Source organism: Dromiciops gliroides, chromosome 4, assembly GCF_019393635.1.
Source record: "Dromiciops gliroides isolate mDroGli1 chromosome 4, mDroGli1.pri, whole genome shotgun sequence".
NCBI classification, from domain to species: Eukaryota; Metazoa; Chordata; class Mammalia; order Microbiotheria; family Microbiotheriidae; genus Dromiciops; species Dromiciops gliroides.
In genome coordinates this window covers 335,921,864-335,946,865 of record NC_057864.1, presented here as the reverse complement: position 1 = coordinate 335,946,865, position 25,002 = coordinate 335,921,864, and the positions used below count along the sequence as shown (strand labels likewise).

At 35.4% G+C, this 25,002-nt stretch overlaps 1 protein-coding gene across 3 annotated transcripts in view; it reads left to right on the top strand.

Annotated features, from left to right (window-relative positions):
* The window catches only part of ATG5 (autophagy related 5), a 140,064-nt gene that overhangs the window by 107,856 nt on the left and 7,206 nt on the right, over positions 1-25,002 (top strand). For 2 of the 3 annotated variants that reach the window (XM_043963010.1, XM_043963012.1), the window contains one exon: positions 10,155-10,272. In XM_043963010.1, coding sequence (XP_043818945.1) covers positions 10,155-10,272 — 118 coding nt within the window. Of the gene's footprint in view, positions 1-10,154; positions 10,273-11,046; positions 11,448-25,002 lie in introns of those variants that run through there. The other variant, XM_043963011.1, reaches the window with a different exon arrangement.

The window sequence follows — 25,002 nt, the reverse complement described above, 5'->3', positions numbered from 1 at the left end:
CCTTTGGCTGATGGGTAGAAAATGGATTGGAGAAGGGGAGAGCCTAGAAGCAGGGATACCAGAGCAATTGCAATAGTCCAAACAATAGCTGGAAAGTGCCTGAATTAAAGTGGTAGTGTGTGATGGGAGAGGAGGAGATGGTTATGAAAGATGTTAGGAAGGAGCAACAGTGAGATTTGAGAACTTATTGGAATATGTGGGGTAAGGAAAAGTAAAAAGTCAAGGACAGTACAAAGATTACAATCTTGAGTGACTTTGAAAGATGGTAATGCCCTAAAAGAAAGTCCGTTAGTTGGAGAATGATTGAACAGATTATGGTATATGAACGTCATAGAATATTACTTCACTGTAAGAAATTATAAAAGTGACAATTTCAGGGAAACGTGGTAAGATTTGTGGGAACTGATAGAGTGTGTAGTGATCCAAACTTGGAGAACAGTTTTTATAATGAGAACAGTATTAGAAAGAAAAACAACTAGGAAAGACTTAAGAACACTGATCAATGTAGTGGACAACAGAGCACCCATAGTCTTCTTTGCTCAACCTTATAAGGAGTCTCCTAGGGCTCTGTTCTGGCTCCTCCTGTGCCTCCATACTATTTCATTTGGATTCAACTATCATTTCTATGATGATGATTCTCAAATCTACTTTTCTAGTCCTAACCTTTCTGCTGACCTCCAGTCTCACTGCCTATTAGATATCTTGAACTGAATGTCCTGTGGTTACCTTAAACTCAGTATGTCCAAAACCAAACTCATGTTAAGGCTAAAATTCTAGCTATTCTGTCTAAAATATCTAATGAATGGTCGCCAATAAATTATAAGCTTTAGCAAGAGTTAGGCTTAGGTTCCTATCTATTCAAGGGAGAGAGCATTCCTAGCTCAGCTCTCCACCAGAAAAGAGAGCAAGTCAGAGCGCCAGCCTTCCCCTTCCTCCTCCCACAAGCAATCATCACTTCCTGACGCCAAAGAAAAAACATGGTCTGCCCTCAGAGACCTGCACCTCATGGCTGAGTCTCCAGCAGGTGGCATCATTCCAATCATTACACACATTATCTTTCCTCTTCAATCCTATCCCTTTTTAAACTTCCCTATTACTGTCAAAGGCACCACAATCCTCCTAATCTCCTAGGCTCTCAATCTAGGTCATCCTCAATTCCACTGTCTCCCACTTCCTGCCTTCCCCTACATCCATATGGATTTCACCTTTGCACCCTTGCACTCCTCTGACGGTGCCACCACCTAGGTACAGACTCCCTAATCCCCTCCTATTTGGACTATTGAAATAGCCTGCTGGTTGGTCTGCCTGCCATGTTCTCTCCCCATTCCAATCCATCCTCCATTTACCTGCCAATGTGATTTTCCTAAATCATGAATCTGACCATGTAACCCTGTCTTACTCAGGAAAACTCCCAGAGTTCTGTATCATCTCCAGGATTAAATATAAAATCCTCTGTTTGGCCTTCATGTCCTGTTGCTTCACCCCCTCCTGTCTTTTTATTTTTATTTTTAATGGGTTGGTTTTTTTGTTGTTTTTGGTGAGGCAATTGGGGTTAAGTGACTTGCCCAAGGTCACACAGCTAGTGTCAAGTGTCTGAGGCTGAATTTGAACTCAGGTCCTCCTGAATCCAAGGCCAGTGCTTTATCCACTGAGCCACCTACCTGCCCCACTCCTGTCTTCTTAAACCTTACAGCCCCACACATACTTTTCTTTTTTTTTAATCATAAAAGTATTTTATTATTTTCTAGTTACATGTAGAGTTTGTTTTTATAAGATTTCTAGTTCCAAATTTTTCTCCCTTCCTCCCCCCTCCCCAAGACAGCAAGCAATCTGATATAGGTTATATATGTACAATCACATTAAACATATTTCTGCATTAGTCATTTTGTGAAAGAAGAATCAGAACAAAAGGGGAAAACCTCAAAAAAGAAAGGGAAAAAAAAAGGTAGAAACAGTATGGTTCAATCTGCATCCAGATTCCACAGTTCTTTTTTCTGGATGTGGAGAACATTTTCCATCATGAGTCCTTGGGAATTATCTTGGACCATTGTATTACTGGGAAGAGTCAAGTCTATCACAGTTGATTAACACACAGTGTTGTTGATAATGCCCACACATACTTTTCAATCCAGTAACATTGCTTCCTTTGCCATTAATTACACAAGACTTCTCTCAGCTCTAGGCATTTTCACTTACCCTCCCTCATGCCTGGAATGTTCTCCCTCTTCGTCTTTGCCCCTTGGCTTTCTTCTGATCTCACCTTCTAAAATTCCACCTTCTATAGGAAGTCTTTCCCAATCCCTTTAATTCTAGTTTCTTCTCTCTGGTGATTACTTCCAATATCTCCTATATCTAGTTTATTTGTACATAGTTATTTGCATGTTATCTCCCTTTTTAGAGTGTGAGATTTTTGAGGGCAAGGACTGCCTTTTGCCTCTTTTTCTATCCCCAACACATAGCACAGGGTCTGGCTAAGACATGTCTTAGCTGTATGACTCTGGGCAAGTCACTTCACCCTGTTTACTTCAGTTTCCTCACCTGTAAAATCAGCCGGAGAAGGAAATGGCAAACCACTCCAATATCTCTGCCAAGAAGACCCTAAATGGGATCCTGAAGGGTCAGACAGTGATGAAACAGCTGACCAGCAACAAAAGATTTATGTTTCCAGTATACTTTTAGTAAACAACATATTGTTGGATTCTGCTTTCTAATTCATTCTGCTATCCTTTTACCTTTTATGGGTGGGTTCATCTCACTCACATTTGCAGTTATGATCATTGTGCATTATCCTCCATTGTATTATCTTATTCTTTTTTCTCTCATTGTTTTCTGATACATCTTTACAAAGAAAAAGGTAGTGAGAGAAGTATGCTCAGTACTACTGATATATGCTTGATGAAAAATTTCTCCTTTTGTGCCCTTCTCTTACTCTCACCCATATGCAGTTACATATACATCCTTTTTCTCTTCTTCTTATCCTCTCTTTACCATCTAGCATCCAAGATTAGAATTTGTTATCCTTATATTTGTATACTTAGGTATACTTGGTTATACAAGATTAGAATTTGTTTTATCTTTACCTGGTAGCAGCTAAGTGGTTCCATGGATAGAGCACTGGGCCTGGAGTCAGGAGAATCTGAGTTCAGATAAAGGCTCAGACACTAGTTGTGTGACCCTGCGAAAGTCATTAAACCCTGCTTACTTCAGTTTCCTCACCATAAAATGAGCTGGAAAAGGAAACAGCAAACCACTCCGGTGTCTTTGCCAAGAAAACCCCAAATGAGGTCAGAGTCAGACATGACTGAAACAACTGAACAGCAATCTCTCAGAGTCCATACTTCCTCCCTTTTATTTTATCCCTCTCTCTTCTTCTAAGTCTCTACTCTTTCTTTGTTGCTTGAAATGTATATGTGAGAGAGAGAGAGAGAGAGACTCCTTTGAAAATGAGTTTCAAGTGACACTTGTTTCTCTCACCCCTTCATTCCTGTTTTTTCTTTTTCCCTTTCTCTTTTTCTGTTTCTCTCCTAGGCCCTCTGCTTCATTTATTTGTTTGTTTGGCTTTTTTGGTGGGGCAATGAGGGTTAAGTGACTTGCCCAGGGTTACACAGCCAGGGTCACAGTTCATCTAACAATATTGCTGTTACTGTGCACAACATTCTGCTGGTTGAGTTTATATTTATAAAAATATATATAGCACAATATAAATTTAATAATTACAAATACATATGCACCAGAAGATGGTGTCTCAACTGTATATTCTTATTATTTATTTGTTTGTTTTTTCAGGGCAGTGAGGGTTAAGTGACTTGCCCAGGGTCACACAGCTAGTAAGTGTCAGATTTCTGAGGCTGGATTTGAACTCAGGTCCTCCTGGATCCAGGGCCAGTGCTTTATCCATTGTCACTTAGCTGCCCCCTCAACTGAAGCAAAGATAAGGAAAAAGTAAACTCCAGGAACATGGGATAACGAATGCCAGGGCCTAGAGATAGGATATGAAGTGTTGTGCTTGAGAAACACAGAAAGCCAGTTTGGCTGAATTGCCAAGTGTAAGAAGGAAAGTAATATTCAGTGAAGCTAGAAAGATAGTTTGAGAACAAGTTATGTAGAGCTTTAAAAGCTAAACAGATGATTTTATATTTTATCTTAGAGCAATAGGGAGCCATTGAACTTTGCTGAGTACAGGAATCACGTAGTTGTATCTGTGCTTAAGGAAAATTGCTTTGGCAATAGTGTATGGGGTAGACTTGAATTGGGAGAGACATGAGGCAGCTCACTTTACAGAAATGGAGGCAAACAGGATTAAGTGATTTGCCCAGGGTTGCACAGCTAGGTGATGGGTAGAGTACCAGGCCTGAAGTCAGGAAAACTCATCTTTATAAGTTCAAATGTGATAGTTATATGAGTGGACAGAAGGGGTCAGATGCAAAAGATGTTGTAAAGGTAGAAATGGCAAGATTTGGCATTTGATATCTGGGGTAAAGGAGAATGAGCAGTAAAGGATAATACCCAGATTCTGAACACTAGAAGGATGGTGGTACCTTTTATAGGAACAGATATATTTGGAAGAGAGGAGAAGAAATTTAAAAGGAAAAGTTAAGTGAGTTTAGTTTTTGACATGTTGAGTTTAAGATGTCTCCAGGACATCTAGTTTTAAATGTTCAGTAAGCAACTTATCATAGAGAACTTTCCAGGTGTTTCACCATTGTCCCATCAGCTCTTCTGAGCTTCATCTCTACAAAATATAATGCCTCTACACAGGGCACTACCCTCCAGTGGCATCTTCCCTCCATTCTCCCTTTCAACTTTTATATCTTATCTTTCTCCATTTAATTGTAAGCTCCTTGAGAGAAAAGACTCTAATCTTTTTCTTATTTTTATCCAGTGCGTTTGTTACACAGTAGGTGTTTAATAAATGTTTGCTGAATTGAACTGAAGCCTAATGGAGATATTAGGGCTGGATATGTAGATCTGGGAATTGTCTGCAAAGAGGTGTTAGTTAAACCTCTGAGAGGTAATGAAATTACTTAGAAAAGGAGTGTAGAGGGAGGAGAGAAGACTCTTAGGGAATACCCACAAAAAGTGAATAATGAGCCAGCAGAAGAAACAGAGCAAACAGGTAGGAGGTGATCCAAGAGAGACAGTTTATATAACAAAAATCAAGAGAGGAAAAAATGTCTAGGAGGAAAGAGTGGTCAACAGTGACATATGCCGCAGATTGGTTGAAGATGAGAACTAAGAAAGGGCCTTCAGTTTTGACAGTTAACTTTGGAGAGATCGGTGTTGGTTGAATGATAAAGTCAGAAACTAGTAAAGGAAATATGGAGGGAGTGAATATATAAACATTTGGGGGTTGGGTTTTTTTCCAGTAGTTTGGCTAAGAAAGGGAGGTAAGATAGAGGACTGGTAGGCTCTAGTGAAGGTTTTATAAAAACTAGGGAAGACTTGTGTATGTTTCAAGGCAACAGGGAAAGAGTCAATAGATAGATGATGAAGATTTGAAAGAGAAAGGGAATGATTGAGGATATGATCTAGAGAAGAGAGGGGAAGATGGGTCGAGTACCCATGTAGAGAGATTGTTCTTAGAAGGAGCAAAAGATACCTCTTTGTCAGAAATTGGGGAATGATGTTAAAGGATTGAGATGAAGAAAATGGGAGAAGAGAGAACTCATGTTGAATGAATGGCCTTGGTTTTTGTTGTTTTTTGGTTTGTTTTTTTTCTTCAGTAAAGTAAGAGGAAAGATCCTCAGCCCACGTGCAAGATGGGCAGAGGAAGTGTGGACCTGAGAAGGAAGGAAAGGCTGCTTTGAGGGGATGAGATGGGGAATCAGGGAAGAATAAAAGGACTGCCTTGCTGCAGTGGGGACCCATTTGAGGCTAGATAACTTGATTTCTAATGTAGCCAGTATACTTTGTGAGATTCCCTTCAGCTTCATTCAGTGGTTTGTGACTAGGAGTGGAAGGGGCAATAGGTTTATATAAAGCTAAGGCTTGGCAAGAGCAGACAGAGCTAATAAGACAAGAGGGCCAGAGATTCAAGAGCATAGGACAGTGTCCCTTCCAATTGTTCCAAAGCATTTACCTTATTTTTCTTCTAACTGTTGTGTTTGCATTTTGCAGTTGCTGCTCAGCTCTGGTCTTTTTAGCAAGAATTCTCCAGAGTTCCTTTATTTCATTAAAGGTCTGTTTTCCTCCTCGTAGGATTATACTTATTCTGACTGGCTAAGTTATCCTTTTTTACAAGCCTATATCTCTTGCCTGTTGGAGTCTTGGATTTCAGTATCATTTCCCTTTTGATGTTGCTACTAAATCTTGTGTAATCCTGACTGTGATTTCTCTGAACTTGAAGTTTTTTATTTCTGTTTGCTTCAAGTATTTTGTTTGTTTGTTTGTTTCTCTATCCCTGTCTCTGTTTTTGTCTTCCTCTCTTCTGTTGTTGTTATTGGGTTCAGGTAGAGCAGTAATTCTTAGATCTTTTTTTTCTCCTTTCCTTGTTTCCCAAGTCAATTATTTTTTTATGTGAGATAACTTCTGTTTTCTCCTATTTTCTACAGACTTTTGACTTTATTTTAATATTTTTGTCTTACTGAATCAAAAATTTGATCTATTTTAATTTTCAGAGTGTATTACTTATATATTAAGTTGTTTATCCTTCTTGTAAGCCTTTCTGCTAGAGTGCTCATTTCATTTATAATATTTTTCAATTTTCTTAGTAATTCTGGACATTGATTCTTGACTTTGTGTGCTTTGACAAGACTTTTCTTGTAGAGGCAGAGTTATTCTTTTCTTTTGAATTTATGTTTTTGGTTTGTCTATGCCTTTAGAAGGACAAAGAGTAAGTTTTTCCAGAAAGAAAAACAAATAAAAATTTTTCTAACCTAGTTCTTTTTTTCTTTACTTTTTGTGACTAAAAGTTCAGCCATACTAAGTAGTCATAGTTTTGAATGAATGACTATTTTTAGACAATATTGATTTCATAAACATATCCTTTTCTTTTTTAAAAAATGGATATATAGTTAAAGAGGTTTAAAAAATTTAGCTATCATTTATTTTATAGAATGATGATCACCTTGAATAACCTAAAGCAATGTAAATGTTTGTTCTGAGGAATTATAAATTTGTGGCAAAGTCTGAACTCATTTTAAGGAAATGTTGAATGATTGCTTGTAACTTTAAGACATTTTAATTATTTCTAAATACTTTGTTAGTTTAAGTTTTATAACTTATGATTTTGGTATTAGTAAGACTCAAATATAAAAGACAGACATTTTACATTTTTCTACAACCAAATTTCTCTCCACATTATGGTAATTATAAGGTGGTTTTGGTGTGGGCTGAACATATAGGATAATTTAAAGTAGTTTATGTCTAATGAGGATACAAGAAGAATATTTAGGAAATTGGAGTAGCAGTTCACTCTTTAGATGTAAAGATTGGAAACAATGCTATTTGTGATTAAAAACAAGCATTTTAAAATGGAAAAAAAAAACCTTAACCATATATAACCCACAAAGTATGGTTTATCATCTAGGAAATGTCTGGGTAATCGAACTATAAGATTCATGTAGTAGTTGATATAATCTTCATAAAGCACATACTAAGAAGCAATATGTAAGTAAAATCATGACAATTGAAAGTTTTTTTTTTAATTTTTGGTATTTGGGAAGGTTTGTTTGTTTGTTTTTAATTTATAAAGCTAGCTTTGTATCTAGAAGGTTTTGGTAGCTTACTGCCACTAATGAACATAATCATATTTGCTCTAGATAGTTGTAGGCATTGCCCTAAATAATATACTCTACCCTGATATAATAAATGTAAAACACAAAGTTCTAAATTTCATAGTACCAAGTTTCTTTAATGTCCAGATAAATGAACAAAGGTCATCAGGGTCATCAGATGGCACTGGGAGAAACCAGGTGAATACTAAAAGAAATCAGACCATATGCAAATAGAGTAGTTGTTATTTCCCTTTTTAAAAAACAGTGAAGCAATATACTTTGTGTTTATTAGCTTCTTTTTATGATAAGAATCTGTATTGACTTTTTAAGTTATATATTTTAAACCAAGTTGAAAATAAATTATAGAGAAGACCCATATATATAAAAAATAAGGTCTTAAAGAGAAATAAATAGCCTAACATGAACCAAAGAGAGGAAAAGGGAAGATAGGAAGAAGAATTCCAGTCATCAGTCATAGTACAAAGTCCAAAGGAGACAGGATAAGAGCAGAGAAGAGTGAGTAATCCAGTACAACTACAGCAGGGGTTCTTAACCTTTTTGTGTGTCATGGCCCCTTTTGGCAATCTAGCAAAGCCTATAAACTGCTTCTCAGAATGATAGATTTTAATGCATGAAATAAAGTACATAGGATTACAAAGGGAAAGTAATTATATTAAAACACAGTTATCCAAGTAATAAAAAATGTGTTTATGGACCCAATGTTAAGAATGTCTGTACTGATCGGGGCAGCTAGGTGGTGCAGTGGATAGAGCACTGGCCCTGGATTCAGGAGGACCTGAGTTCAAATCTGGCCTCAGACACTTAACACTTACTAGCTGTGTGACCCTGGGCAAGTCACTTAAACCCAATTGCCCCGCAAAAAAAAAAAAAAAGAAGAAGAAGAATGTCTGTACTGGAACTTAACAAGAAATTACTAATAAAGGTATTAGGCACTTAAAGTTTTAGTGAAAATTAAAATGGCATCATTGAGCATATGTGTTCATATTCATTCAGAATTGCATAATTATAGTCCTACAAAGAATCTTAATGATAATTTGGCTTAATCCTCTCTTCATTGCAAATGAGGAAATTGAGACCCAAAAAGTTGCGTTGATTTTCCCAAGGCCACAAAGAGTTCGTAGATCATCTAGTCTAATCTTCTCATTTTACAGATGAGAAAATCTGGTAACAGAACTGAGGAAGGTCCCCCCCCCTTTGTATTATTGTTCAGGTGTAGCACATTAATATCATTATCATTAGAACTTCTTTTCATTAACAACACTATGGCAGAATGATTTTTGGTGCTGTTTACAAACCTTGACCAGAGTTTGGAACTGATAGGCAAAGAGGAATCACAAAGTACAAGAGAGTTGTGGTAACTGTTCTTCTCAAGAGGGCAAAATGTTTTCATTTTTTTACTCAACCAGATTTTTCTTTTCCTGTTTAGCATGTCATTATATTTAACTGTAAATTCATATTTCTTGCAACAAAAGAGAAAATGACATACATATTTCCCTTTACCTGAGTCTTTGACATACTTAAAAAGATTTCCTTTACTGCATTAGCCTCAAAATAGAATGCTTTGGGTTTTGTAAAATTGTAGTTTCTATTGTTACCTCCCTCTTCCTTTTCTCATAGTAATCACCCTCATATTTGCCTTGATACAAGTCTCTTAATCCTTCTCCTAACCTAACCTCACTAGGCTTATCCTCCCCCAAACTCTGCTGCCCACCAGTGCCAAATTGAGCTTCCTAAAATGCTTTCATGTCATTCCCCATTGCCATTATAGCATTGAGCCCTACAGACTAGGCACAAAAACTGAGTGTGGGTAGTTAGTCACTGAATATTGATGATGTGCCTACCAGATATATAATCTTCAGCTATGAAGGTTTGCTAGAGATTTTATAGAAGCTGCTGTTGTTTTGTTTTGTAAGTGTTGCATTGAGTTAAAAGATGGTAGGAGTGCATAAGCAGATTTTTAAAAAGTTTTTCTTTCACATCTCTTTGTAAGGAAGTAAACTATAGTAAAATGATGAAAAGAACTCTTCTAAAAGTAATTTTAAGTATTTGATATTATTTAAATCATTTCCTGCTTTTTCAGACTTTGTATATATTTGTTTATATTCCTCCTTTGTGGGCTTGAGGAAGAAGTGTAATATTTTTAAACAATGTAATGGTTTTTAAAAGAAAACATCTTGTTTGTAGAGCATATTTACAATAATGTTTAAAACTAATTTAATGAAATGGTAAACATATGACATTAGCAAGTTATCTCAATGTAATATGACAATGATGTTATTATCCATTATATTACCATGTTTTCTCCAATAAAATTAACCTGAAATTTCTAATTTGATCAACAGAGACTTCATTCTTAAAGGTGTTTTTTTTTTAATCTTACATATTTTCCTTTTTTTTTTTTGCTTTCTTTTTCAATAGGCAACAACTGAGCGACCTTTCATTCAAAAGTTATTTCGACCAGTTGCTCCAGATGGACAATTGCATACACTAGGAGATCTCTTAAAAGAAGTTTGTCCTTCTGCAATTACTCCTGAAGGTAAAGTATGATCATCGTTATTAAAGCATTTCTTTATTTCTAGTCCTCTCAAAAAATAAAACTTTCTCCTTTTCATTGGCTTTAGCCACTCTGCTATCACTTCAAAAATATTTTCATTACTTAGTGGGAAATATCCTTCCAAATAGAAGCATCCACTCTTTCATTTAATCCAAACTGTGGATCTGGACCCCATATGGGTTCTCATAACTGAATTTAGGTGTCACAAAGAATTTGACAATAGTAAAAGGTTATGTATACTCATTTTATACCTATATACCCAGGGTTGCATAAAAATTTCTTAGGCAAAAAGGGGTTGCAAGTCAAAAGAGGTTAAGAAGTCCTGATCTAATCCATATTTTCACTTGGTCTTTAAAAAAACAACAAAAATAAACCTTACATTTATTTTGGACAAGTCTAACAAAACTAGATATGTTATTAAATATTTTTTCATAGCTATGATTTTTCCAGGTCTTATTTTGCAAATTTATCAATATAAGTTGATTCATAGACTAACTTAAACAGACATGAGTGTGATAAGTTGTCTCCTTGTTCATTTGCACTTTGTTTTCACATAAGTATATCTATTAATATGCAATTGTACTGTGTTTAACAGTGTTGTGGGAAAATGTGTGTCTTTAGAATTGATAGATCAATTTTATCTCAGGCTGAAACTGAAAATAGCTACTCAAATTTATATATAACTTTATCTTAACAATAAGGTGCATGATAAATTCATTTCCTTGTAGTTTTTCTTTTTCTGTTCTTTGCTTTTAGATTCTGTAGTTGACAAGTAGCCAAGTATAATAACCTCAGATTAAGGATCCTCAAGAGCATGGACTGTTTGATATTTTTGCATCTATTCCCATCATCTATGGATAACATTTAGTACCTATTAGATGCTTAATAAATGCTATGGAATTGAAATGAAAGTTAATCTTGTCTTAGAGTCATTGTAATCACAACTTCTCTGCCTGTAATATTGCTTGATTTTTATCTCCTTGTATTCATATTTCTTTGTTTATATTTGTTCTTTACTTTTCACCTTACCCTTCCTTTCTGAAAGGATGTAGAATTTTTAAAAATATCTCACACCCAGTGAATTTGACGGTGGTCCATATGCATATTTCAGTATGATGAATAGTTTAGTCTTTTTCCATAAAAACTGAACCTATAATTCTAAGAGATTTCAGAATTTCAAACATGAGTTTAAACCACTAATTTTAAAACCTTATTCAGAGTTTAATTATAAGGTTTATATCTATCAGTCAAGAACATCAGATCACTTTCTTAGCCTCAGCTGGCATTTGAATAGCAAATGATGAATATAAAGTTTTCCTTTTACTTTCATACATGATTATTTCTGTCTTTCAACATAAATAGACATTACATAAATAGAATTTACATGTTAAGTGAGGAATTGACTTATTTATAATAGGAAAGATTGTATAGGTTAACTTTTTTTTAATCACACAGGTGAGGGGGAAAAAAGCATCACTTATATAGACAGTAATCCTTAAGTAGCATTTGAGGCAGTGTATTTAAACGACAAGGAAGAGAAAACAGTCTTGAGTTGGGTGTTGGTGTTTTCTTTTATCAACTCTATTACATATTGAGTGACTCAAAGCTCTGACTCTTACTATGTTGGGGTGGTGGAGGGGAGCACTACACAAACACACATATAAATACACACATGCATTGTGCATATATATATATATTATATATAAAATATTTGTGTGTGTATATATATATATATATATGATATACATGTAGCCTAGGTCGTTATAGTTGTTTAACCTGTTAGACTTAATTTTCATATACATCTAAAATGTAAATAATATCATTCATGTAGACATCTAAAAGACTTTGACTTTATCTTTCTCCCAAAGATGTCTACTACCCCAGCCTCACAATTGCTTCATTACCAGCTTGTTCAAATAAAAGGTTTTATATAAATAATTCATTTAACTCAGTTCAAGAAGATTGATAGGAGGTGTCACATTATACTGATTTGATAGAATGGTATCTGAGGGATGAAAGGTAATACTAAGCAAAACCTTAAGATTTGTGAAACTTTCCTTGAAAGATATGTATGTTGAATTATATTACATATATTAATTAAGTATATAATTGAAGCTGAAACTCAGCAGACCACAGAGGACATAAACCTAGCCTGCTGGTGAAAGATTTGGTGAAACTGATGTAGAGAGAAGACCTATATTTAACTTCCACTTAAAATATCAGTTTAATAGATATTCTCTTCTTTTTTCTTTTTTTTCTTTCTTTTTTTTTTTTTTGCTTGGCAATGAGGGTTAAGTGACTTGCCCAGAGTCATTTAATAGATATTCTCAAGAAGAAGATACTCCATTTTTTAATTTTTCTCCTACTTGTATGACTACGTAGCCATATATGCAGTATAATTATTTATTCTTTTATTTTTCCAATTATTAGAAAATATTTCTGACATTAGGTCCTTTTTTTTTCAATTAGGTCCTTTATATTGAGCTTTCCTATAATGTTGGAGTCAAATGAATATTTTGTTTGTTTTATTACATTACAAAAATATAAATTACAAAACTTTTCTATTTTCTTTATTATTTGTGATTAAATTGATCATTTGTGCCACTGTATCTTAAAAATGTACAATAAATCCTCATGATTACTTCATTAATTGTTTCTATCAGGCATCTTACTTTATTGGTCCTGTTGCAGTACTTTTATGGTTGATTTTTGATCATTTAAATGTTTAACTTTGTTTCTCTGGGTATAGAAATGTTGGTTGGAAATCTTTGGTAACCTATCACTGAATCTTGGCTAACATTGATTGCCATCTATTTCTTTATACTATGGTTTCTTTCTGTTGGTTCTCTGTCGGAGTATTGATGATTTTATAATATGGACTAAAGGCTTTTTTTTTTTTTGGTAAAATAATACTGAGTTATATTTATGTCTTATACAAATCACTTTAAAGTGGCCTTTAATTATTGATCTGTGTACTTTATTTTCATTTTTTAGGGTATGTTGAAGGAACTTTGAATCAGGTCCTATGCTCTTTATCAGTCGTCCTTTTCTTTTTTTTTTTAAGTCAAAATTTGAGCTAAGATTCTCCCATTATTTTATATTTCCAAGACATAATTTTTATAATTTCCTTTCAGAAACATCATTGACCTTACTTTACTTAATTGACAAGGTTCTGTACTGCCTAAGGAGTGAAAACCGCAGTAAAACTCATAAACAAGAAAAATGCTATATTTTCATATATCATGTACTGTATTTTTAAGAAATTCTCACCACCAGCTAGTACTTTCATTAATATACAACCACTGTTCGGGTGCCAACAAACACACCTGCATGACAAGGTGCCAATCGTTTGGTAAAGAGCTTCTTGACTTCTTTATGTTTTGTACTGTTTTTAAACAGCTACTTGATCTAGTTTCTCTTTCATGGTTTTTTAACTTAGTCTAGGAAAGATTAAAGCTTATTGAAACTTTATGTAGTTTGTTTATTTAGTTTATTGAAATAGTAACAAACCTCTGTATTGTGTAAACTACAACTTTGATTCTTCCCAGTGTACTTCGTTTTTATCTCATAGCCATTTGGGGGCCAGGCCATGTCCCCTACAAAATCTGCACAGAATTAGAGAGAGGGATAGAAGTTAGGGTGATGATACATTTTCACACATTTCATGGAATTTTAAAGCTAGAAGTACTGTTACAACTTTCTCATTTTATAGATGAGGAATTGGTAGCCAAGGGAAGTTGAGTGATTTTCCCACATATTGGATAAAGAACTAGTTATTGACATAACTAGGATTAAAATATAGGTCTCCTATTCTTGGGTCAGTGATTTTTCTGCTATACCATTCTTCCTTCTCCCCTCCCTATACACATCATTGTTTCTTTGGACACTCTAAAATATTTGTTTTAACTTAAAATAACTATCATTCTTTACATACTAGCTTTTACCTAATGCTTAATTCTCTGGCTTAAATGAATACAAAGGTATTATTGGACAAAAGTTGACCTAGTCTCTGACATCTTAGAGCATCCTATGATATCTCAGGCATTCTGCAACCACTGTTTTTCATTTGTTTTAAATGGTATATGTAGCTCTTTCTGTAGGGTGGGCAAAAAGTCTGATATTTCAATAACTTCTTTAAAATTATTTTTCTTTATTTCATTCATGCATATATATACTTTATATGATGGTATTGTAAATTAAAAACAAAAAATAAAAGAATTATTATATATTGAAACCCTTTTGTGACTTTGGGCCCACCTTCTACCTACTATTTTTGTTAGGATTTACTCATGTGGTGGGTGTGAAGGTTATCCATGCAAGTTGTCAAAAAGCACTCACAACGTCATGATGCTTCTGTGAAAACCAGGTTTATTACAAGAAGAATGAACATGCCTGTGGAACCCAGAGGGTTCCCCCATTGTACTGAAGCATACAGTTTTATAAATCAGGACAAAGGGAGGAGGGATAGGGGGAAGGGGGGTGGCATGAGAGTGGGAAATGGTTCAGCAAAGGTGGGGGAAAAGGATGAGACCACTCCCCATGGGGAGGAACAAAGAGATGGCAAAAGCCTTATTCTTTTCCCTTGGGAACTGCTAGACTATGAAGATAGGAGGGTCTGCTTATTTCAGAGGACCCCTGTTGCACAAGCATTATCCCAGTCTGGCACGGACTGACTGGTGCCTGACTTGCCTCCCAAGGACACACAGGGAGACCAGCTTGGGGTGCATAACAGATTCTGTCAGCTCTAGGGAAGTTTCATCCCTGACACATTCAGGACCTCCTGCATCCTCTGGGTCCAGTGTTTCTGAAACATAGGGCAATTCAAAAAGAGAAGTTCAAGGGACCCCTAACAGCCCTTACAAAGTGAAAAAGCAGCACTTCTCAGTGTAGACACCACCAGGAGAAAGACTCCTCCTATCTCTTTTACACACCAAACCTACTGCATGTAGCCATTCTGGAGAACAGCCACTGTGTGACTCCTCTGTTACCCTCTGTTGGCCACTCCCATCTTTAATCCACCACTCCTTTTTTTGCCCAGGTAGGGAAATTCCAGAGGTAATGGGTGGGTACCTTTTAATGTTGCCTTCTCTTCACCCCCCCCCCTCCCCTTTCTTAACTATTGAATGGCTGTCTTGGAGGACTTTTCCCTGAAAGGTGGTGGGTAGCTACATCTTAAAGGTATATGTAATGTATTTCACACTTTGTAGAAAACCACAATTTCTTTCTGTCTTTTTGAAATAACCTGTGCCCACCTTGTTAAGCTAACTTGGAGTGTTACTCCTTTTTGCTGCTTTCTTGTGCAAAGTGATTTTCCTTTCTAGATCTATGAGAAATTTCTAAAACAGTCACACAGTACACCCAGCACCCAGGGTGTTTGCAAATGGCAAGCATTCTGGCATACCTGGATGCCTCTTCAGCTGAAAGGGAAAGACTTGAAGATTAGGTGGGAGTGACCTATCATCACATGATCAAAAGAGAAAGTACTTCATAAACGTCATGGTACCATTGTCTTGTATTTCCTATAGCAAATGATTCAGGTAGGAAGGAATTTTATTTTGTTTCATCATGTGAAAGTAGGATATGCTAAGATTTAAGGAGACGTGCTGTGGGTCACTGTTCTTGTAGAACAGCCGTGATGAGCTGCTTTGTATGTTTCTCTTTTTCTATCTATATATATATGGCTATATCTATATATATATGGCTGGGGGACCTGGTTAATTTATAGGTAATAGGAAACAACTCCAAGGTGAACTCAGGTAAATTACCTTTGTGGTTTCAGCAGAAGTTAGCATGACCAGATAGCCAAGCGACTGTACCATATCAAGAGCAAAGTATATCTCTCCTTGTTATTTTCCAGCGACTATAACATTATATTGGTTTGGTTTTATAGAAGAATCTATAAGCCCTATTCTGTTCTATTTCTCATATAGTAGCTATAACAAATTACAGAAATCCATTAAAAGTATTATTTCCAAGAAATCAGCTCACCATTCAGCCTGTTTGATAATCAAGAAATCTCCCATCACCTACTTTTTAATCCTATTTTCACTTGAGATTATACAGAAATAGTTACATAATACCATATGCAGAGGAGACATACATTCTGTGGCAAGTGAGCAAGGTTTTCTAGATTTCTTCCGCCATTATATATGCCTCAACTGATACTTTCTGCCTGGCAGTTATGGCATGATTTTGAAAGGTCTTTTTCAACTACCATTTAATTAAGTATTCCTACTTGATTGTACAGTCACATAATGAGTTCATAGAAATTCTACTTAGCCATATGTGAGGTTACCTACCAGTAGTCCACCTATGAGGGGAGGAAATAGTTTATGGAGTGTTACGTTATTTCTTATGTTGCTAGAGAGAAGGGGAAGGTAATACAATCTAGCTTGCTTCGAACAAATATGTTATTTTTCATGGAGAGAGACAATGTAGAGACAATGACTAAAAAATATTTGTTTGGCCAGTACATTGATTTGGGGTGTTCTGGGTTTTTATATTTTTCATCTGGACTTATGATTTCATTGGTATTGGGAACTTTCACAATGGAAATTCCTTCTACTGATGCAAATCAGCATCTGGTCTATAATGTAGTCTTTAAGTGCCTATTATGTGCAAGGTACTTTGCTAAGCCCTTTACAAATTTTACCTCATTTGATCCTAGTGCAAGAGCATGGCTTCCTAACACAGGAGTCTGTGAACTTTTTTTTTTAAACTATGTTGATAACTGTATTTCAGTGTAATTAGTTTCCTTTGTAATCCTGTGTATTTTATTTTTTGCATTTAAAAGCATTATTTTGAGAAGAAGTCTGTAGGCTTCATCATACTGCCAAGGGGAACCATGGCATCAAAAAAGTTAAGAACCCTTTTCTTAGGGAATTGCCTGGAGGCACTGAATGATTAAGTGACCTACCCATGACCCATGACTACCGGTATATGCCAGTGGTAGGCTTTGAATCTGGGTTTTCCGATGCTGAGATCAGCCCTGTTTCCACAGTGCCACACCACCTCTCCTTAACAATAGTGTCATTCTTTCATAGATGTAAAGTTGTCTTCATATGTCCAAAAGAGAACTCACTTCTCTTTCCTCTCATACCATTTAATCCAAGCTTCCCTATTTCTTTTGAAGGTGCCACCATCCTTTCAGTCTCCGTAGTATTATCTTTTTTCTGCCCCTTACTCTACTTGTCTGTTCACTTGCCAAATCTTTCTTTTCTCTTTCCATATCTCTCACATCTGGTATCTTCTCTTTATTTATGCATCCACCACCTTCTTTCAGACCATCTTCATCTCTTACCTAGATTGGTCTCCCTGCTTTAAATCTCTGAAAATTCCAGTCCATTCACTACATCACTATCAAAGTAATTCTCTTTGACCACAAATCTAACTATGCCACTACCATATTTCATAAACTCCAGTGGTTCCTGACTGCCCCTTAGAACTAAAGGCAAATTTCTCTGCTTTTTTTTTTTTCTGCTTTGCTTTTGAAGCCCTTCACAACATGGCTTCAACTTGTCTTTCCTGCCTCAACATACATCCCTCCTTTCCTGTACGTTATGATCTGACCAAACTGGCCTTTTCTGTGTTCCTTACACCCAGCATCCCATCTCTCATTTCCATGCCCTTGTGTAGGCTGTGCTCCATGCCTGGAATGCACTCTCCTTAACTCTGTCCCATAGAATCCTAATAATCAACACCTTCTTCAGGAAGTTTCCTCTCCCCTCCCCCTCCACCCCCCCAACTAACTTTATTTATTTTAGAATTATTCCACATATATATTTATATGTCTTTTCTCCCCTGTTAAAATGTAAATTCCTTGAGAGAGGGATTGTTAATTAAGTAGAGCAACAAATTGCTGATATCTTTAGCCTTTATCTCACATACACACATATATTTTTTTAAATCTCATTATACCTACAAAACAGATTTCGCTCTGTTTTAATACAAGTTTAACAGATTGTTAGTTAAGTCACAAGTTGTTCTATAGAATTAAAGAAAGATTGGAAGCTTGATAAATGCCATGTGAGTTAGACTTGGATCTAGTAGCAATCTCATAAAATCATTACTATGACATTCCTTACATAAGAATCAACATTGCAGTTTGCCAATATAATGTGCTACACATTCATGATGTTCCTGTGATTTATTCTCAGTCAGTTGTCCTTTATTTCTGAATCTTCTCTTGTGGTTTGAGTTTTTTTTCCTAAATTAAAAAAATTATTCTACTTTAAAATTTACAGAAAGCCAAACATATATTGAAAATTGTGATTAAGATGAGCTAGAGCATGGCTTATTCATCTTTGTAGCCTGAATCCCACCCCCAGCCCTTGACACAGTGATGGAATTCTTTTTTTTAAGTATATTTATGGAAAAAAAAATATGTTGTGTCCCTCTGCCCTCACCATCAAGGACTATGTCAGGAGGTAAGTTTTGTAGATGTGGAAAATGGCGAAGAGTAGTTCCATCATTTTAGTAAGTTTGAAAACCATTGACCTTGATTATTTGTTCTCAGATATTTTCATCCTGGAAACCCTTTTGCCACACACTGTGATTTTAAGAAAGCCCCGTAATTTCCTCCGTGTCTGTTTCCTCTTCTATAAAATAAGGATATTTCCTTTCCTACCTCATTGGATGATTGTAAGGATCAGATGAAAGATTGTTTTTGAAAGTATTAGGTGCAAAGTGGTGTTATTCTTTCCCAAAAGAATGTACACCTCAAGGTGTAACAGGAGCTTCATAAGACTTAACTTTACCCTTTTCAGAAACTCACAGCTGGAGGTTATGTTCTCTGTGTTGAGGATGTTACTAAAAGTATAGCTTTGGATAATTATGGAACTAGCTAAGACCATCCCTACCATTGGGAATTAGAACCTCTAGAAGAATTCAATATCCCCCGGCCCTCCAGCCACCCACTTGCTGGCCCCATAATTTAGCATTTCTAAACTAAACCATTCTTAATGCAATGTAATTCCTCCATTAAATTATGAAACTGGGGCAGCTAGGTGGTGCAGTGGATAGAGCACCGGCCCTGGAGTCAGGAGTACCTGAGTTCAAATCCAGCCTCAGACACTTAACACTTACTAGCTGTGTGACCCTGGGCAAGTCACTTAACCCCAATTGCCTCACTAAAAAAAAAAAAAATTATGAAACTGTACCCTTAAAATATAAACAAATATATGTTTTAGTGGTTAGAGGTTAAAAAAAGAAAAAAGGGGAAAAAATAGGTTGCTAGACAGCAGTGATAGAGCACTGAACCTAGAGCCAGGAAGACCTGAGTTCAAATTTAGTCTCAGACACTTATTGGCTCTGTGACCCTGGACAAGTCACTTAGCCTCTGCTTTTCTCAGTTTCTTTATCTGTAAAATGGGAATAATAATAACACCTACACTCCCCTCACCCCCAGGATTGTTATGAGGATCAAATGATGTTTGTAAAACACTTTACAGTCCTTAAAGCACTATATACTTGTTTGGTACTATTATTGTTGTTGTTATAGTTATTATCTCAGAATGGTTTAATAAGCAAGTTTGAACACAATCTATCAGACCATCTTAGTTTGAAGATATTTAAAAATGGTCGTTACTGCTCTTGCAAATTTGGGGTCTTGCTTTGTATTAAAACGGATCTATGAAGATAAAAATTCCTAAGTTTATTTATGTCACATCTACCTTGCTTTCTCTCATTCAATCTCCATTTCTTTTCCTTGCCCTACAATAGTTACATTATCATTGTTATCTTCATAACATTTGTACCCATGATTTTTTGGGAGGGGGGGCGGGGCAATGAGGGTTAAGTGACTTCCCCAGGGTCACACAGCTAGTCGAATTTGAACTCAGGTCCTCCTGAATCCAGGGCCGGTGCTTTATCCACTGCGCCACCTAGCTGCCCCCATTTATCTTTTCTTTTCTTTTCTTTTTTTTTTAGTGAGGCAACTGGGGTTAAGTGACTTGCCCAGGGTCACACAGCTAGTAAGTGTTAAGTATCTGAGGCCGGATTTGAACTCAGGTACTCCTGACTCCAGGGCTGGTGCTCTATCCACTGCGCTACCTAGCTGCCCACCCATTTATCTTTTCTAAAAGCATATACAAAGAAATGATAGAATGACTTCTTCAGTTGTTCTGTATTAGTAAAGATAGCTAGATTGTTTGGAAGGATCACAGATTACCTATAACAGGTCCAATCTTGTCTCTTTTCCAGAATCAGGTTCATTGCACAACTAATAGTTCACTGATAGCATTAGAAAACAATTGTCTTGGTGCAGCTAGGTGGCTCAGTGGATAGAGCACCGGCCCTGGAGTCAGGAGGACCTGAGTTCAATTCCGGCCTTGGACACTTAACACTTACTAGCTATGTGACCCTGGGCAAGTCACTTAACCCCAATTGCCTCACCAAAAAAAAAAGAAAGAAAACAATTGTCTTTAATCAAAGTACCAAATAGTTATATAGGAAAATTCATTAATATATGACTCATAATATTTAAAATCAGAATCACTCTAAAGTTTTCCCTCTACACTCTATAGCAAACTGCATACTATTTATCATACAGATTAATAATATAAATAGGATTATCAAAGGGATATTTAACATTCTTATAGCACACATTTTCTATGTAGTATCATAGACCTGGAGCTGGAAGGGACCTTAATGGTTATATAATCAGTCCAGTGTCCTCATTTTCCAAATGAGAAAAAATGAGGTTTAGAAAAAATAAGTGGAATAGAAAATAAGCCCAAAATTACATGAGAATTCACAGAAGCAGGATTTGATCCCAGATCCCCAGAATCCATATTCAAGTGTTCTTTCCACTAAAGGCGGCAATGTAAGTCCTTAGCCTCATTATACTTTACTAGGTTTTCAGTTATATGTGTACTTAAATCTTACAAAATATTTTATACTTCATTTTTTAAAATTATTTAAAGGATCCGTATCAGAGGAACTGAATTATAGAGGTTTTACTACATTAAGTTTTCCGTGTTATTATCCTTAAAAATTTGCTTCATGTATTAAGACAAAAACACATACAAGAAAGAATTTTTTAAAACCCTCCTATTAAGTTGTAGTTAACTTTTACCACACTTTGCAATTTCATTATCAGAAGACTTTTAATCGTTTTTTTTAAATACATTACACTAGAAAGTTTCTAAAAGTAACAAGTTTCTCTTTTAAAAGACTGTAAAATGCTGCATATCAATATTTTTTATTTCATATATTCATCTTGAAAACCTGTGTTTGTAGATGATTTTTTAAACGGATTAAAAAGTGGTATAAACTTTTCTTAAATCATGTTGAAAATGTTAGCAGTAGACCTCTAGAAAAATAACCAGGAGTATCATGGGGAAAAATTTGTAAGAACACAGCCCATGCATGGAAAGTGATAGCAAGTGTATGTTATCTGTAATGTGATGTGTTCATTAAGATGTATATGGCCTCGTCAATATAGATCCGGAAGAAGTTAATGTAAGTATTTTAGAATGGGTTTATATTTCTCTGATAAACAGCACTCTCCTTCTGTTTGTGATCACAGGATGAAAGCTCTCTAAGCTTGTATATGTACATTTTTACTGCTACATCATGTAGCGTGCTCTTAAGATTGAGATCTCAGTCATTCCCCAGGAAGCATTTCTGTCTAAGATTAATTGCCCTTTTAAAATCAGTGTTTGATGTATTCCTTTGGCTATATCCTGACTTGGTTTAACCCTCCTTGACCTGACCTCACTGACTATTACCCACTGTGGCTGAAGCAGAAACCCTTCAGTGTGATGTATGCACACACTACAGACTTCAGCCTGTGGGTTTTCACATAGATGGATTCAATTAGTTGAAGTTTTACTGACAAACATACAGTCGAGGTTAAAGAATTTGTCAGATACTGAAATAAACTGTCCAGACTTAAGTTAATCAAATAATTCATCTGCATTTATTGTTCTGTCTCTCAATTTAAACACTTGTTCTGAAATGTGAAATGATGTTTTATAGACGGTATCATCCCCAAATGAAAAGTTCCCCAGCTCTTCATCACATTAGAGCATAAAAACAAAGAGATGCAAGGGAGAACACACTGGCTGTGGCCTTTTCATGTTTCAGATTCCCTTCTGGATTCACTAGTCTAGATTTTAAACTTTTATTTCAGTTGTACTCTGGTTTCATAATAAATTTGGGATTATCACTTTAACCATTTTTACGTTTGTTTTCCTTAAAATAAACAATCTGAGGTCAGCATATTTATTCTACTTTCACTTAATAGTAAGTGAACAGCTAGATGGTGTCAGCTAGAGTGCTGAGCCTGGAGTCAGGAAGAGTCATGTTCTTGAGTTCAAATCTGGCCTCAGACACTTAAAATAGCTGTGTGACCCTGGCCAAGTCACATCACCGTGTTTGCCTCAGTTCCTCATCCATAAAATGATCTGGAGAAGGAAATGGCAAACCACTCCAATATCTCTTCCAAGAACACCCCAAAAGAGGTCACAAAGAGTCAGACAGAACTGAAAAAGGACCGTACAACAAAAAAATGTAAGCATCTACCTAAAACCCCAGCTATCCGTCTCATAGTCATTTGGCCAATATTGCTTATTGAAAACTAGGGTTTAAGTGAAAAATATAATAGCTAAATATGTAGCTTATGAGAAAGGGGGGGGATAGTCATGTACCTTCAAAAGTAGAAATTCATGAAATACACATTTATTATATAAGAATTTGCACCCGTGCGCGCGCGCGCACACACACACACACACACAAACTTTCAAAAAAGAAATTGTTTAAGAATATTGAAAGGCTAATTTCCAAATCGCAATTTTTTTTCTTCTTTTGTCTAGTCATAAGTTCAGTTGTACAATACTTAAACAGCATGTCAAAAAACATGATAAGATTTTTATTATGATTCACAATTAGCAAAGACAATTTTCCTACCTTTGTATGGTTACAATGACCTTTGTATCAACCATGTGTTTACCTCTTAGTAAAAATATTGTTCTTTAGTCATTTAGAGTGCATGTTAGTCGAAGGCCCAATTCTCATAGTCATTTGCACTTGATTCACATGCATTCTAAATAACTGAATGCATAGTTTGGGATACATTTGGACTAAAATGTTCTTCTTTGTACAGTCATGGCTGTGAATTTGTTTATGTCTCTGCAGAGTAACGGAGTATAAGCTTTTCTTTTAAAATCATACCACAAATTATGTTCTCTTTCATCCATTTTAGTTAGGAAATTTAGCTAAATAGCAACTTTTTTTTGTTCAAACATAAGATCAATTTATTTTTTTTAATCTTAAAAGTATTTTATTATTTTCCAGTTACATGTAAAGATAGTTTTCAACATTTGTTTTTATAAGATTTTGAGTTCCAAATTTTTCTGCCTCCCTTCTTTCCCTACCCCCCCAAGACAGAAAACAATCTTTGTATAGGTTATATATGTACAATCACATTAAACATATTTCTGCATTAGTCATATTGTGAAAGAAGACTCAGAACAAAGGGGAAAATCCTCAAAAAAGTAAAAACAAACAAACCAAAAAAGTAGAAACAGTATGGTTCAATGTGCCTTCAGATTCCACAGTTCCCTTTTCTGGATGTGAAGAGCATTTTTTCATCATGAGTCCATAAGATCAATTTAAAGGAACTTTAGAGATCATGAAATCCAGGTCCTTAGATTTTATAAATGAGGAAGCTAAGTCTCAGAGAGATTCTGACTACCCTTATGACACACAGTTACTGAATGACAGAAACAGGACTGGACTCTATGTCTTTACTCCCAGTCCCATGTTTTTTCCACCATCTTGTACTAACTTCCACTTTTTTCTCTTTTTTGTATAATTTGATACACTAGAAATTGCTTTTGTTTAATGTTGTACACTATTAATTATAATATTACTTTATTCAATAAGAGTAAATTATTTTACATGTGTAAAATATTTTTCTACTCTAATAATAGAACTGAAGTTTATTGAATTTTTCTTCAAATTAAACAAGCCTTTCTCCCAGTTCCTTGGAATATTATGTACCTAGAATTTTAACTCTCTCATCTTTATTTTAATGGCAATATGAGCAGTGATGATAAATAAATCATAGGTCCAAACCAAAAACTTGCCAGTCATAACAGCTATTCAGATTGTGTTACGTAAACTTCATTCATCTATCATTTCAGTTTATTTTCCATCATTTAACTTAGAGTAAAGGGAAAATCCCAAACTTTATTGCTGTTCTTTTTACATCTTAAAAAGCAGAATATCATAATTCATGGAAATTCTGACCTTTTTCTTTTTTTTCCAACAAATTTTTTTCACATGATTTGCTGCCTAAATATTGACATAAATTTAGTTTTCTTTCTATTTTAACAAACATAAAATGACTGTGGCCTTTATTTCTTTTTTCTTATTAAAAAAGCTGAACTATTTATGAATGACTGTACTTGGTGTTATGAAGCATATTAGGGTAGTAGCAGTTTCACATTCACTGAAATGAAGAACAGTGGGCTGAAACTCATATCTGGCTTGTTCACTCGATTACTGTCTCAAGCATTGGTCTACTTAAACATTAAATTGGCTTTTAAAATAAAAGTAAATTGAGTGGGTGAGATGTGGAGTAACATTTTTCTCCTGAGTCATTTGTTTTATACTGACATTTTTCTCATCCCTAAGTAGTAAATTCTAGATTCTCACTTTGAAACACAAAGAAACATTTACCAAAAATCCAGCTTAGTTTTATAATAT